Source organism: Nelusetta ayraudi, unplaced genomic scaffold (assembly GCF_046127955.1).
Source record: "Nelusetta ayraudi isolate G7.1 ecotype Tasmania unplaced genomic scaffold, CSIRO-AGI_Nayr_v1 ptg000160l, whole genome shotgun sequence".
Classification (NCBI taxonomy): domain Eukaryota; kingdom Metazoa; phylum Chordata; class Actinopteri; order Tetraodontiformes; family Monacanthidae; genus Nelusetta; species Nelusetta ayraudi.
The window spans coordinates 1,081,742-1,096,240 of record NW_027466210.1 but is presented as its reverse complement, the minus strand read 5'-3'; the positions used below and the strand labels follow the sequence as shown (position 1 = coordinate 1,096,240).

Here is a 14,499-nt window from a genome sequence, read left to right as displayed (position 1 = left end):
AATTTGCATGTGAGAGTATATTTTTATTCTTTAGTACTGTATACATATATATATATACATATATATATATATACATATATATATATATATATATATATATATATATATACACACATATATATCCTTGTATCCTATACAGACGGAAAAGAACTCCAACATGGTTCCACAGCACGGCGACCCTTCATCCATCACCACCGGTCCACAGATCAACAAGTCCTCTGCTTAATATGGACAACATGAAATCCTCCGCGCTTCATCCCTCTGGGCAATTAATGCCGCTATTATCCTTGAGACACCTGATGGCGCCCGCCCCATAATGATGCTATTATGTTGTCAACGTTACCTTCAGCATGTCATTAAGCAGGTAAACGTATGAAGTCGGGTTGCCGAGGAAGCCGCTCCATTCGGCTCAGAGGAGGGCAAACAATGTGAGTTTTGGGGGGGTGGGGTAAAAGGAGATAATAGGTCTGCGGCGGGCGAGACGCCACAGTCTGGCATCAATGAGGTCCAGAATGTGCGCCAGACATCCCCTACGTGAAGGGAACTGCACTATCATCTTCGTGGCACACTTCCTGCTCCAGATCCGGCGGCGAGCTACGACTGATTGCTTGATTAAATCTTTTTTCTCGTTTTCCCTTACCCCCGCCACCCTCCCACCTCTCTCTTTTAGCATAAATTATTCACCGGGATTTTTCAGACTCTAATTAATGACCTTATTATTTACTGTTGGTCCGACACGCAACCCGTCACCGCCCGCTCCCCTGAGAGCGAGCGAGTGCATGCGTGCATGCGTGTGCGCGTACGTGTGCGTGCGAGTGCTTGTGCGAGTGAGTGCGAGTGCTTGTGCGTGCGTTTGTTTTGCTCATGCGCTTGAGTGCACAAGTGTTTGGCTGCGTTGATTAATGACAAGTGGACCAAAAAAAAAAAAAAGGGAGAAAAAGAAAAAAAAGAAGAAAGGCCCATTAAGAAGTTTATTCCCTTCGGAGCCGCCGCCCCCTTAATCTCTTGTCTCGATTTGATCGGGACTCGATGGTCGCGTGAGTGCGGCGCTTTAGCTCCCGAGATTGGAATCGCCACGAGGAAATTGAACACTTCTGGCCGCAATATGGCGGAAGGGGGAGGGGTTGGGGGGGTTGGGGGGGGGGCGCTCACTCTCCACCACTTTTCCAGCCCCGCTCCAGCCTCCCCTCGGCCTCACAGGTGAGCTCTCCGCTGCGTCGTTTCGGCTTGATTTAACCGAGCAATGAACGGGCAAGTCATCAACACGGCCCGCCGCCATTAGCGCAGTCCAATGAGTGCAATACAATTATTGGCCCTGATTTGTCAAACCAGGCCCAGAGCTGCGTGCAGAAATTATTTTCCCGCCAGATGAAAACAATCCTCTATTTAATCACGGTTCAGTCTGCCGGGCGTGCAAAGTTTTCCGACGCAACGACGGAAAGAGGAGAAACTTCTGTGAGCTGGAAAGTGGATAATTATGTTGGGCGACCAAAAAAAAACTGGAATTAAAGGATATCAGATGCAACGTGATGTGCTGGAAATAACGACTGCAGCCAAATTGGTTCCAGTGTGGACTAATGCTGGACGGACGGACGGACGGCGGGTTGGGGGGGGGGTACATAATTGCCGATTATTAACATTCAGCTGAAACTGGCGGAATAAAACTAAAGCTACTGGTTCAGACTCGGTCTAGCCTTAACGTTGTAACGTGTGATGAGAAACACTTCCCTTTCAAAACTGATTCCAACCACACTTTTAGAGACATCCCGCGATAAAGGCCAAGCTGTTGACCTCCGGACGTCTCAATTGGTTGACGTCTACGACAACTGAATACGGCCATTCCGAAAACATTCATTTACGAAAGCAAAAGTGCAATATTCACAAAACCCCCCGGCTTCCAGACGCACGACCAAGGAACATTGGAGGTAAATACATTATTTGCCGATATTCTGCTTGCGAATCCTCGACCCTGGGTCTGCCTATTTCAGCAGCCACGCCACCACTGTGATCTCATGCTTCTTCAGTTTCTTCTCGTATTACACCGCAGTGCAGTGTCCGTGCCGGTCTTCAAAACCCTGCATGCACAATGCAGTGCGTGCGATTAGACTGCGCTCACTCCCACCTCCAGATTGATAAATAAAAGTCTCTGTGAGATTGCTCTCACATTACGGAGTCGTCCCGTTGCAATGACACAACGTACGATAGCTGATTTTTTTTTTCCGGGGTTGTGTTTTCTTCTCGAGTACTTTACAAGGACAATAGGCTGACACACACAAAGCGGTGACATGACGTGCCGGTGTAGGAGAGTGCTTGTTAGCTAGTGATACTGACATTAGCAAGCGCACCAATGTTAATTATTATTATTATTTAATTTTTTTTTGAAAGTTTGTCATTTTGGAAAATAGTGATCATGCTTCCCTGAGTCAGAACACCAAGCATCCAGTGCTCATTGTCTGGACCTTTCCGAGTTATATGGCTATAAATAGCGAATTGTATTGAAAGTCAAAAGAACAAAGTGTTGCTCCACGGAAAGGAGCAATGTTGGACGGGACTGGTGGAACGGTGTTTATTGTCTCCCACATTGAACAAGAAGCGGCGAACAAAGAACATTTATTTTGGAATGATTTTCCTCTTATGTTCACAGCCCCCCCCCGACCCCCCACCCCCCTTCACAACAGACAGACGGAAAGAGGCTGAATCTCGCCTCCCGCCGGTAATTTAATATCTCCGCGCCTCCGTCCACTCTCTTTCTCCTCCTCACTCTCGCACTTTTAGCCCCGTCCACGCTTGAAAACCAGACTCATCAGGTCAGCTCACTGACACTTTTATCAATACACACCCGGGGGAGGGGGGGGGGGAGGAGAATATAACCTTGCAGCGCTGCACTTTCCTAATGTTTCCTTCCAGGCTTCACTTTCTTCTCATCAACAAAGGCTGAGAGACGCAGCCGGAAGAGGGACCGCCTGCATTATGCGCACTGTGCGCCGCCACCGCGAGTGCATGAGTGCATTAGGCCATGAGAAATGCCAGGTATTTTCTTTTCTTCAGCAACATTTTAACCTCAAATGACAAAAAGAGCAAGATATGGTGATGCACAGCTGTTTTTTCCTGTTTCTAATCTTTTTTTTTTTTGGGGGGGGGGGGGGGGTTGGTTGAACATCACCACCATTGTTGCGAACCTTTTAGGAGAAGTTGTTCATTCTCAAGCAATAACATCATGTCCATGCTCATATACGCAATTTCAAAGGTCGCACATTCTACTCATTCTCGAATCCTACACCTGTTATTCACCTCCAGAGTCCAGTGAAAGAGCCTCACCCAAAGTCACAGTAAAAGCAAAATACATCAAAACTATTTCTAGATCGAGATCTCCTTAAAACACTGTCTATTTAGAGCCTTACTGTTAGCAAACATCGGCGCAATTAGCGCAGTGCGGGACCTTCCAGCACGATCCCAGCCAAAGCCGCGCGGGCGCGCCGTCACCCAGTTGTGCACACCCCAAAAATCTATTTTTTTCTTTTTTTTTTTTGGGAATCAAACCGTCCAATTACTTCCCACTCCAGCTGTCTGCTTGCGAGCGAGTCCTCAGCGAGCGTAAGGCCTCTCAGCAGGAGGCCGCCAAAGGACCCGAGGGCTGAACTGCACGGGAAAGGGAAGAATCGCTCTCAACCTGGCAGCGCCATGCTCCCCCCCCCCCCACCCCCCCGTCTATCTGACGACAACGAGCCCTTCTTTGAGATATTTTGGATCGGCGCGCCTGGATTCCATCTGTGTCATCTTGCGTAAGGTGCACGCGCCTCTGGCTAGCCCGCCGCCCTGCTCGCTGTGATTCATCCTTCCTTTTCATCCCTCCCTTTTTGTCCTCTCTATTCAACTCGCCCCCCCAACCCACCCCAAAATTCTGTGTCTCTCATTTTTTTTTTTGTATCAACCCATTCACTCCTGTCCTTTCGCTCTGCCCCCCCTTTTTCGTCGCCTTCTCTCAAGGCTTCCCGATCGTCGTTCAACTGCATCACTTTTTTTTTCTCTTTTTCGAGAAGGAATTAAAGAACCTGCGTCCCTTTGTGCCGGCGAGAGACAGGGTTTGTTAGGGAGGGAAAAAAAAGAAAAAAACAGGGCAGAGAGGAGTTTCAAGGGTCAGACGACAGCAGCAGAGGGGGAAGTTTGATAACAAAGAAAAAAAAAAAAACTTTTTCACGTGGCTACCTAGCAGGCATATTACACAATACGGCTCGATCTGTCTGACGCACGAAGCTAAACAAAAAAAAAAAAAAAAGAAAGAAAGGGAAAAAAAAAACCCCCTGCGCTGCCCTTATTAAGGCGCCGGGATCATTTGCCATGTGAAAAGCGCTCTTCACTTACACAACGACTTGACAGTAATGGCTCGTCACCGCTTTGATCCACCAACACTCGCACTTCTCTCACGCGCTCGCTGCGCCTACGTTCCCACCGCGGTCCCACACTCCAGGTTCCGACCTCCGCGGTTTCGACAGCGCCGGAGTGATTGGAGAGGCTTTCGCTGCTCACGAGGCGCGTGCGTGAATCTGCCAGCGCGCTCGCGCTCCTCCAAAATGACCCCCCCCACCCCACCACCGCCCCACCACCACCACCCCCCAAACGCGGGACAAGAAAACAGCTCATTTGCGAACGTGTGTATAAATAAATGATCAAAAAGACGAGAGGTGATTAGAAAAGCGTCGGTGCCGGAGAGCTCGCCCACTGCAAGATGAAAAGCGGAGCGCGGCGCGGAGGTCATTTGGAGTCATTACGCCGCGCGCCTGTTAAAGAGGCAGCGTTGTTGTGAGGCAGCCCGCGCAAAAGTGAAATCAATGACAATGAAGGATTGCGGGGATGTTTTTTTCTTTATCTTTTCCTTTTGACAAACGGCCCGACTGCCCCCCCCAACCCCACCTCGTAGCTCGAGAGAAGCCGTCGAAGGAGCGTCGCAAGGACGGCACGTGCACGCTCACAAAAGTAGTGCACGTTTTTGTTTTTGTTTTTTTTCTTATTGGTTCAAAGTCTGAAAAGATGGGAATCGATCAATCGCCGCTCTGGGACGACTCCTTTCTCTGGACGGCAAAGGATCGATGAGCGGCACTGTATATAAACACACACGCCGCTTCTCTCACGACTTAAAGCTCCCATGACACATCCATTTTTCAATGTCACGCCGGATTCCAGCGGCAGGAGACTTGCTGGCTTCCTTTGATGCCAATGGACGTCCAGAAAACGGCGTGAAAACCCCTCCGTCTACAGCCGTCTGCAAAACACACTCTGGTTTAGCTTTTTGCCAACACTGACTTGTGTTGGAGATTCTGTGTGTCCAGAAAGGGGACAAAGCGAGGTGACCTCAGAGGGTAGGATGGCGGAGAGGATGAAACCTAGCTGGAGGCGTTGGAAGAGAGCCCAGAAAGGCACTGTCGGTCGCCCAAACCTCAAGCTTTAGCTTCTAAATAGTAAACAGACTCTTCAATAATGTATTTTTCTTTTTTTCTGCCCTTTTCCACATACATGTATACATCTCGCTATCTTGTCCAAGGACACTTTGACATGTGGTATTCTACATTGCTTGCAACCTTGCCAGCGGTGGACAAAAGTCCAGCGTGCATCTGTGCAGGTGGCATACACACACACACACACACACACACACACACACACACAGTGAGCAAACCAATAAGCACAGGAAGCTCTTTGGGGCTTGAAAACTTTAGCTGGTGGGTGTTTCCTCGACTGCCACCCCGGCCGGTGCCGGGGACACACCAGCTGAGCGAGGTTGTTAGAGTTGCACTGCTGCCTCGCAGGACCCCCGCAGGGAAATCACAGGCCCACTGAACCACAGAAGCCTCGCTGCTTTCCCTCTGCTTGGGTCCACGCTGCCGCCTCCGTCTCCAGCCAACTCAGCAGGTTCATTAGTTGGACAAGGGTACCTCAAACCCTCCTCCCCGCCCCCCCCCCCAAAAAAAGACGCAGCCATCCCATTACTCACACTACGTACAGCGGGAACATATGGACAATCAGTCTTCAATCAGCAACACTTGAAATAGTGTTTAAACCACTGTAAAGTCTGAAATGTCCGGACTGTTAGGACGGTGTCTTCAGGACCGGGTGGTTGTCCAAACTGTCTGGTGTTCAAGGGAGCTGGATTCCGGGATGCTGAGGTGTGAAAGCTGCTCTCAACAGTCAACAAAGTTCATATTAGGTTTGAAATAAACACTGTGGTGCTACATCCAGGTGCGTCTCGCTGCCACACATAGTCTCTCACCTCCCATCAGCTGTGTTTATGTACCTTGGGAACTTATTATTACTGATCAAATCTAGTGGAACACTGAAGCAACACTCCTAAAGCTCTCTCTCTCGACACAGTCAAATATAAATATCTATATACATTTGTCTTTGTATATTTATATACATATACATATACCACACGTGATGGTATTAGCGTGAGTTAGCGCAGATTAGTAATTCCTAGCTAGATGACGTTTCGGTGCGCGTGTGTGAGCGCAGATCAAAGCTGGCGTGCAACCCAACATCATTTCGAGTCGGGTCACCACAGTGCGCGCTTTCGACTAGAAGAATTCTCTGCTTTATCCAGCCGTCTGATATGCTTGAGATGAACAAGTATCATAGAAACATAAAAAAAAAGAAGAAAAAACCCGCTATGTTGCTATGTTACAATTCTGCGGCTTTGATCCTTTTATGTTCCTCCACTGAGCTACAGCGAAGCTTGACCGATAAGATTCCAACAAATCGCAAAAAAAAAATATAAATAAATAAATCCTCCGCTATATTATGTAGTGTCTGTGCATTTATTTATTTATATTTTTTTTTTAGTGATTTAGCCAACGTGGTGGCGTAGCGAACCATGATACCCTGCTCGTGCACAAACAGTACTTTCAGAGCTTTGGAAAGTTTGCAGTTTCTCAGAGCGTTATTGATCACTAGAGCGGGCAACCACGCTGCACTCCGATGGCTCCAGCTATTCCTTTGTATGTATACGCGCTCGCAGCTCAGGAAGTCGGACTTTCTGTGCATGCGTGGTCGTGTTATGAATGGGGATATATGGCAGGCAGGTATTGCACACACGGGGAACACGCTGTATGCGTGAAAGTGTGGTGAATGTTGCCATGGCGATGTGGCTGTCGTTAAAAAAAATAAATAAATAAATAAAAAAATACTTTAGAACCATCAGTTCCATCCCATCAAGATGGTCACATTGAGAGAAGCTCTCCTCGCTGCGGCTGACAATGAGCCAACTCGGCAGCATGGCCGCGTTCCATAATTTTCTCGAATACTTGAACGGCCCAGCATCTTTCATTAGTTTCAACATTTTGATTCCTTTTTCCTCGTGCCCTCCTGTGCTTAAGGCTTACCGTCGCTATCTTTAGCCTTTAGCTTCCCGAGGATGGCGTCCCATCTAGGGCAGTAGGGCTTCAACTGATTTGCCAAATTTACTGGCGCGGCGCGTGTGCTGCACGGCCTCAATGCCCGGCACACTGATGTAAGTAACATTCCGGGAGCACAATGCAAAGGACTCCACTGCACGACGGGCCCTTCCAGCGTGATCGCACATTTCCCGGATTATATTTTATCCCGAAAGCTTTCTTCAGTGTTGATATCGTGCCGTATTTCCGTTGCGAATCCTTTCTGCCGTCTCCCTGCTGAAGAATCATGGTCTGACTGCAGAGGACGTCGGCTCAGCTTGTGACCGTCGCTACAACGCCGACGTTAAGGATGAACTCCTGCATGCACACGCTCTCATTGCTACTTGGCTCTGTGAACACGTGTTCAAGAACTGACCTGACCATTGCGGACCCATATAACGCCAGCAGAGCATACCGAACTCCGGCACAGTTGTCGTGGTCTTGTTCCAAGCCACGCGATGGCTGAGATATCCTAAGCGTCCGTACCACGCACAGATTTCAAGTCAGAAATTGTCTCCAATTAGCAGAAGCGCGAGGGAGCAAGGCTGCAAGAAGATCAACTGTGGCCAAAGTCCTTCAAACATAAGACATACAGCGACAGAAACGTCCCCAAAAGACTTCCGTTCTCCAAGCACGTCCCAGGCAATGGGCCGTTTACCTCTGCAGGTACGAAGAGAAGCAGATGGCGGCTAAGCTGTGAGGACTGCATCCTTTGCTTATTCGGGCTCTGGGGCTGCGGCCAGCTGTGCAGCTAGCTGGAAATTGCGTCAGAAACTCCAAGTCTCTGTAACACGCGGTCCAGTAGAAGCGCTGGCACGGGCAAGCAGAAGACTGAGGGAGCGGGGGGAACACAAGAAAACACGGTATGCCCGTCCAAGAAGGCTCCATTTGGCCTCCAAACTCTGGCAATAAGGCCAAAGAAAATAAAAAATAAAATTCTTCTCTTCATAACATAGTTTGCGTGGCCAGACGTAAGTCCAGCATTTCTCCATAATGCTTTAGTGGGTTTGCTAAACAAAAGTTACAGCTGTCAGCTTAGTTTGGCGCTGGTCTACAGTGACGTCCTCACTCAGGCAACCAAAATAATCCCTCCACTTCTGTCGATTTTGGCATCTATTGTTTTATTGTCCCCATGCGGACTGAGCAAACTTTTGAAAGATCTTTATGAAGTAAACTTGGCATGGCGAAAGGAAAGAAGTGATTGTGTGTTGAACATCACATTGAGGGTAATCACAGTAATGCTACAGAGAAGATGTTCTCTCTGCTCTCTGTGAGTTAAGGGTTCCGGTGTGAAAGTATAAAACCTGCGGCTTCACAGAAAACCTGGCGCGGGATGTAAAATGCAAAATACCAATTTTTTGGGGGGGGGGGTTTTTACAGCGCACCATTGCCTCCTGCTGTGCGTCATGTATGGAATTATGCTCCTTCGAAGAAATCTTGGGTAAGAGGAGAATAATTAACATGTTTAGAGGCCCTGCCGTCCTCATCACTATGCAAATAGAGTCAAATCGCAATTGCTTTCCAATGGATTCAACGGAGGTGTTACTGCTGCAGCTCCTCGTTATGCGGTGACTCAGGGAAATTAGCTGATATTTTTCCCAGGGTGATGGCAACCCCGGCAGCCGACTCTTCCGCCTTGTGTCCCTTTCCGATCACGCGGAAGTTTGGAAAGAAAAATAGCTGGCACAGATGAGGAAGGCTGTATGCAGAGGGCTACACATGCAGTTCTGTGGATAATTAATCATTCAAGGGCTGTCATTGAAACAAATACACGAGGCTCTTAAATGTCATGATATCCAATGAATGACAACCCGGGGGTCTGATTTTCTTCTCAGCCGCTGTAGAATCTCAACTTTACCCAATCTGACACACATGGGATGACGGCAGCTCGCACCGTTTCACGACAAATGAAATGCAACCTAGTTACCGCAAAGAAAAAAAAACAAAACATAAAACACAGGAACCAGGCCAGAATTTTTTTTTTTTTCCCCCCCGTGTGTCTTGCCAAAACAAACAGAGAGCACGAGAGATCTCTATTAACCGAACCAGCCCACCACCCCACTGGGTCGGAAACCACTGTGTCAATAGCACAACGCTGGAGATAAAGGTCTGCTGTTAGCGCTCAAGATTACAAAGAGGGGCCGGGATGTCTCACAGATCACGCACGCACGCTCAACACACGCGCACGCGTTGTCTATTTGTCTGTATTCGACAGCAAAATAGCAACAGCAGGAGAGGGAGGCAGATAGATGGGGGGATAGAGGGATAGCAGGGCAGATAGCGACATTAAACATCCCCATTTCCCACAACCACTCATCTCTTCCTGCTTTCCCCCTGATGCCTGTCTGATTCAGAGCGAGTGCTGGGGTTATGGGACTCTTTTTTTTTTTTTTTTTTTGCCTTTTCATCCTCTTAGCATTACACTCAGCACATCAGAGCATCATTTAGTTGTTTGGAATTTTTGACCTCTGTCGATTCTCCCTCTTTCTTCCTTTGGGGCTGCTCTCCGCCCCCTTCCCACCCTCCCTCCCCTCACTGCCAATCATCTGCCTCCATCTAACCCTGTCCGCTGCACCTTCTTCTCTCGCAGCAAATAACTTCATGTGCTCTTTCACTACATCCATAAATCTTCCCTCTGCTCTTCCTCCAGGCCTCCTTCCTGCCAGCTCCAACCTCCGATATGGTCGCCTCCCCTCCTCTGGAGATGTCCAAACCATCTCAGTCGGGCCTCTCTGTCTTCATCACCAAAACACCTAGCACGCCTCTGATGTCCCCATTTCCCGATCCTATCCATCCTGGTCACTCCCCATGAGAACCACAACGGTTTAATCTCTGCTACCTCCAGCTCTGCTTCCTGCTGCTGCTCTTGCCATCGTTTTTTTTTTTCCAAGCATTCATTTTATCCTTTCTAAAATAGGAATAGGAAATAGGAAATGATTGTCTCTTTCTGTACACATAAACACAGCATCGACACAGCAACAACATGCAAATGAAAACCACCGGTTAGATGTATTTGCAATTCACATGGCCTTTAAGTGGATATGAAAGTGGCAAAGCAGCTTGCAGGCAGGAAGCTAAATGTTGGTCACATCCTCTTAAGTCATTGATCAGTCAGCCCCACCTCTAAGTACAGATTAGATTAAAAAAAAAAATCATAATAATCCTCTATCCCTCCCCTCCGACTGCAACATGAAAAATTAATCACAGCTCTCTGTCAATTGATTCTAATGTAACCCGACCCCTGAGAGAGGACTCCATCACAGTGTCTGGCTGCCACTGTGTGAGTGACTCACAGAGTGAAATTGGCAGACAGGAAGCCACATCTGACAATTTGAAAATAAATAAATAAATAAATAAACGAATGAATATATACATACATACAAGAAAGGTTTGAAAAATAAAATCTTCATTATGAATAAGTAGCGCCACCTCTCCCACACCAGCCCACATGTTTAAGTGCAGCTCTTAGGGCAGCAGAAGCAATGAGAAATATGGATCTGTTTTCCTAACCACGCCTGAGATCAACATGTCATATTGAATCGCGACACGCAGTCCCCGGTGCTCTCCTGTTCAAATAGCAGCAGCTATTTCAGTGCATCGCCGTGTTTTCGCTCCCCCCCCCTTTTTTTTTTTTTTTTAATGTCAAAACCTTCGGAGCAAATGTCACCCCAACACATTTGCTTTGCGTGAGGTGCGCAAAATCCAGCCTCCTAAATGTGGAAGGTGTGTTGGGAGTTTTGGGGGGGCGGGGCCGGGGCGGGGGGGGGGGGGGGGGGGGCGTTTCTCTAAAAGGTGTCAATCTCAGTAGAAAATCTGATTCTGTATTTCCATGAGTGGGACTTCTCCCCCATGGGGGACGCCAATAACCCTCTGCTGACCTTGCCAGAACACACTGACCAATCTCCCCACCCCAACCAACCAAAGTGAGCTGGCAGGGAACGCGCGCGCACGCACGCACGCACGCACTCACGCACTCACGCTCCTGCCTTAATTCGTTCAGTGGCCTGGGAGACAGTGTTAATGACGTGCAACGTTTTCGGTCTTTCACAAGCACCGATTGTCTTGTTTTGTTTTTGTTTTGTTTTTTTGGTCTTTCTTTCTTTCTTTCTTTCTTTAACCCAGACACTCAACCGCAAGCCAGAAGGAAATTTGCAAAGATTTAGCGCCCCCTGCACGCACACACACACCTTAAACCCCCCCGCCACCGCCGCCGCCGCCTCGCGACAGGTATTCCAATTAACACAACGAAGAGCCAACGGATTGCACCCATGGGAACTTAGACGTCGATCGGAAGACTCAGAATCGGGTTTTTCCAAAGCTCATACTTTTCCGGCGTCCCTCAAAAAAAAAAAAACGAAAAAAAAAAAACGAAACAAGAAAAGAAAAAAAAAAAATCAATATCATCCTAATCATCGAACCAGGAGTGGTAACACTGCGCCAAGCAACTGCGCCAGCCGTGCCCTTAAGTGGAACATACCTGGTTCTTATGCCGAGTCCCATCTTCGAGTTCAGAAGAGCTGTTCATGGTTCCCCATCGGTCATTTACCATCCTACGGAGAATCTGCTCATGTCATCCGCCCGTTCGTTCCAGGCGACCGAAGAAATAAAGGTTGGGTGGTGGTGGGGGGGGGAGGAAATGCAGGCGAGGAGAAGTCTCCGGCGGCGACTGAGCACCACTCCACTCGCAAAAAAAAAAATATATATATATATATATATATTAGTTATTCGACGCAAACAGCGGCGGCGGGGAGACGACGAGCAAGCTGCACTTCTGCGGCACGCGCCGCGATAGAAAGAAATTACGCACCCAAAAATGCCCCGTGAGTCTCCCGCTTGTTCGCGCGTTATTCCAGTCAGACGATTTAAAAAAAATATATAAAAAAAAATGAATGAGGGGAAGAAGAAGAAGAAGAAGAAGAAGGAAAAAATCACCGCAGGCTCCGACGTTTGTTACTTCAACCACGCTTGCAACTCAATTTGCCGGGGGGTGGGGTGGGGGGGGAATAAAAGGAGATGTACATCGATGAACCGTGATAACCCAATCCCAGAAGCGATGGGCGCAGTCCTTTAAAAAAAAAAACAACAACAACAACAAAAAAAAGAACTCCACAACAAGGGGCACCAGAAAGATCTTCCTCAGACCCGATGGCGCTCACAGCATTCCAACGTCACGTTTCCAGCACACTTTGAGCCAGCCGGGACACTGTTCAGTCCGTGGCGAACAGGTGAGGACGGGACGGCGTGGGATAGGACGGGATGGGTGTCGCGTTCCTTGCGTTCCTTTGAAAAAGAAAAAAAAAAAAAAAAAAAAAAAAAAAAAGAACAACAACAACAACAACAACAAAACCCCCCCACACACACACAAAACTCCAATTCCGAGCGCAGGGTGCGGATAGAGACTCCTTTATCTGGTTGGAGGTGGCCAATTCCCCACAGCAGACGCCTTTGACGGGAGATTTTTCTCTCTCTCTGTCTCTCTCTTTTTCCCCCCCTTCCGCGTGCTCCACTTCTCGTACCGCACGAGGCGCCTCCGTGCCGCCGACTGTCAGTGGGAACGTCGCTCCGCTACACGCGCCGCGCGTCACGGCAGCCTTCCATCCTTCCTTCCTTCCGTCCTTCCGTCCTTCCTTTCCCTCCCTTCCGTCCTTCCTCTCTCAGCCTTCCACGATTAAGAAGAAAAAAAAAGGAAAAGGAGGAGAAGAAGCGGAAGGAGGAGGAGAAAGAAAAACTCACACCGCACCGCACCGCAATGTGCGTGGACTTGGTTCCTCCCCGCCCTGCCGCAACTCCAGACGGGAGCAGATTACAAGCAAATGTGTGCGGATTAAAGACTTGGAGCGGTGCGACGCAATCCCGAGAGTGGATTGCGGTTAAAAGATTCCTGCGGCTCCATTTAAACATAGAACTATAATAAAGGAATACAATTTAAAAAAAAAAAAAAAAGGGGGGGGGGGGGCCGTGGGGGAGATCATCATGCGTCAAATTACACAGAAACAGGCGTTTCACGCCAGGCATTAATTAGAACTGTCAATTGAGTGCTATTTGTCACTCAAAGCGGCAGCGTATAAAATCAAGGCTGTTTGTTTGACAGCGGGGAGGACAGGGGAGGAAATCTCGCCATTAGAGCAGGCGGCGGGAGATGAAACGGAATACTCGAGCGTCTGGTGTGTGTTTTTGAAGCAATCTTATTAAAACGCGCACCAGGAGTCCTTTCCAAGAATCGCAGAGGTTTATTCAAGGTGAGCGCTGTAAACTGTCCTGACGGGCGAGACGTGGGGTCAACAAGTCGGCCCCCCCGTTAAATTCTGTTGATGAAAGAAGATTGACATGTAATGTCTAGCGCGGAAAAAAAAAACCTCTGCATTTGCATCACATTGGATACAGTAAAAATCCAAAATGGCACAGTGCAGTACAGTATGATACAGTGCAATCCAATACGATACAAAACAGTGCAACGTGATACAATACCAAACACTTTCACAGTCCCCCATGGCATTTTCCAGAGGCTCGAAGGTCCCATCCAAAGTATGGGCAGTTGTAATTAATATCAAGTCAATAAATGGGGCGCTTTTGGGAATTCTATTTGTGCAACGTTATCCCCTAATGCAACAGTGCTCGTTTTAAGCTTTTTTTTTTTTTTATCAGGACTTTTCACGTGTTGCGAGGATTGTATCTCCTCTGACACCGAGGACGAGAGCGTCTGCGTGACATTTTCCAGCCTCTTATTAACCTGTCGTAGAGCCTTTTAGAATGTTCCTCCACCCTCTGATTGACAAACGTGTCACAGCACTGATACCGCGACCTCTTGCATAGGCGCCCGCTTGACATCAGCCTGTATGTGCTGTTGTATGCGGGCAAGGTTATTCTAAAACGAGCGAGTGCAAACAGGGAGGATCATGCAAAGTGGGGTCACTGCCACACAATGTGCCTCATCAGCAGATCCGACACCAAGCAGGTGGATTCAAAGTATGTTGAATTGAAAGGTAGAAGAGTCTATAAAGGTTGGCAGCCGGTCGATCGAATTCCCGAAAGATGTTATGTAAACGGTTATGATTTTGAAAGCTCCGACCTTGGAGCG

The 14,499-nt window shown here is 48.2% G+C and overlaps 1 protein-coding gene across 1 annotated transcript in view; it reads right to left on the bottom strand.

Annotated features, from left to right (window-relative positions):
• The window catches only part of fibcd1b (fibrinogen C domain containing 1b), a gene marked incomplete at its 3' end in the record, with an annotated part of 54,022 nt that extends 41,752 nt beyond the window's left edge, over positions 1–12,270 (bottom strand). Inside the window, exon 1 of the mRNA XM_076013867.1 lies at positions 11,899–12,270. Coding sequence (XP_075869982.1) covers positions 11,899–11,970 — 72 coding nt within the window. The remainder of the gene's footprint in view (positions 1–11,898) is intronic.
• Between the last annotated feature and the right edge of the window lie 2,229 nt (positions 12,271–14,499).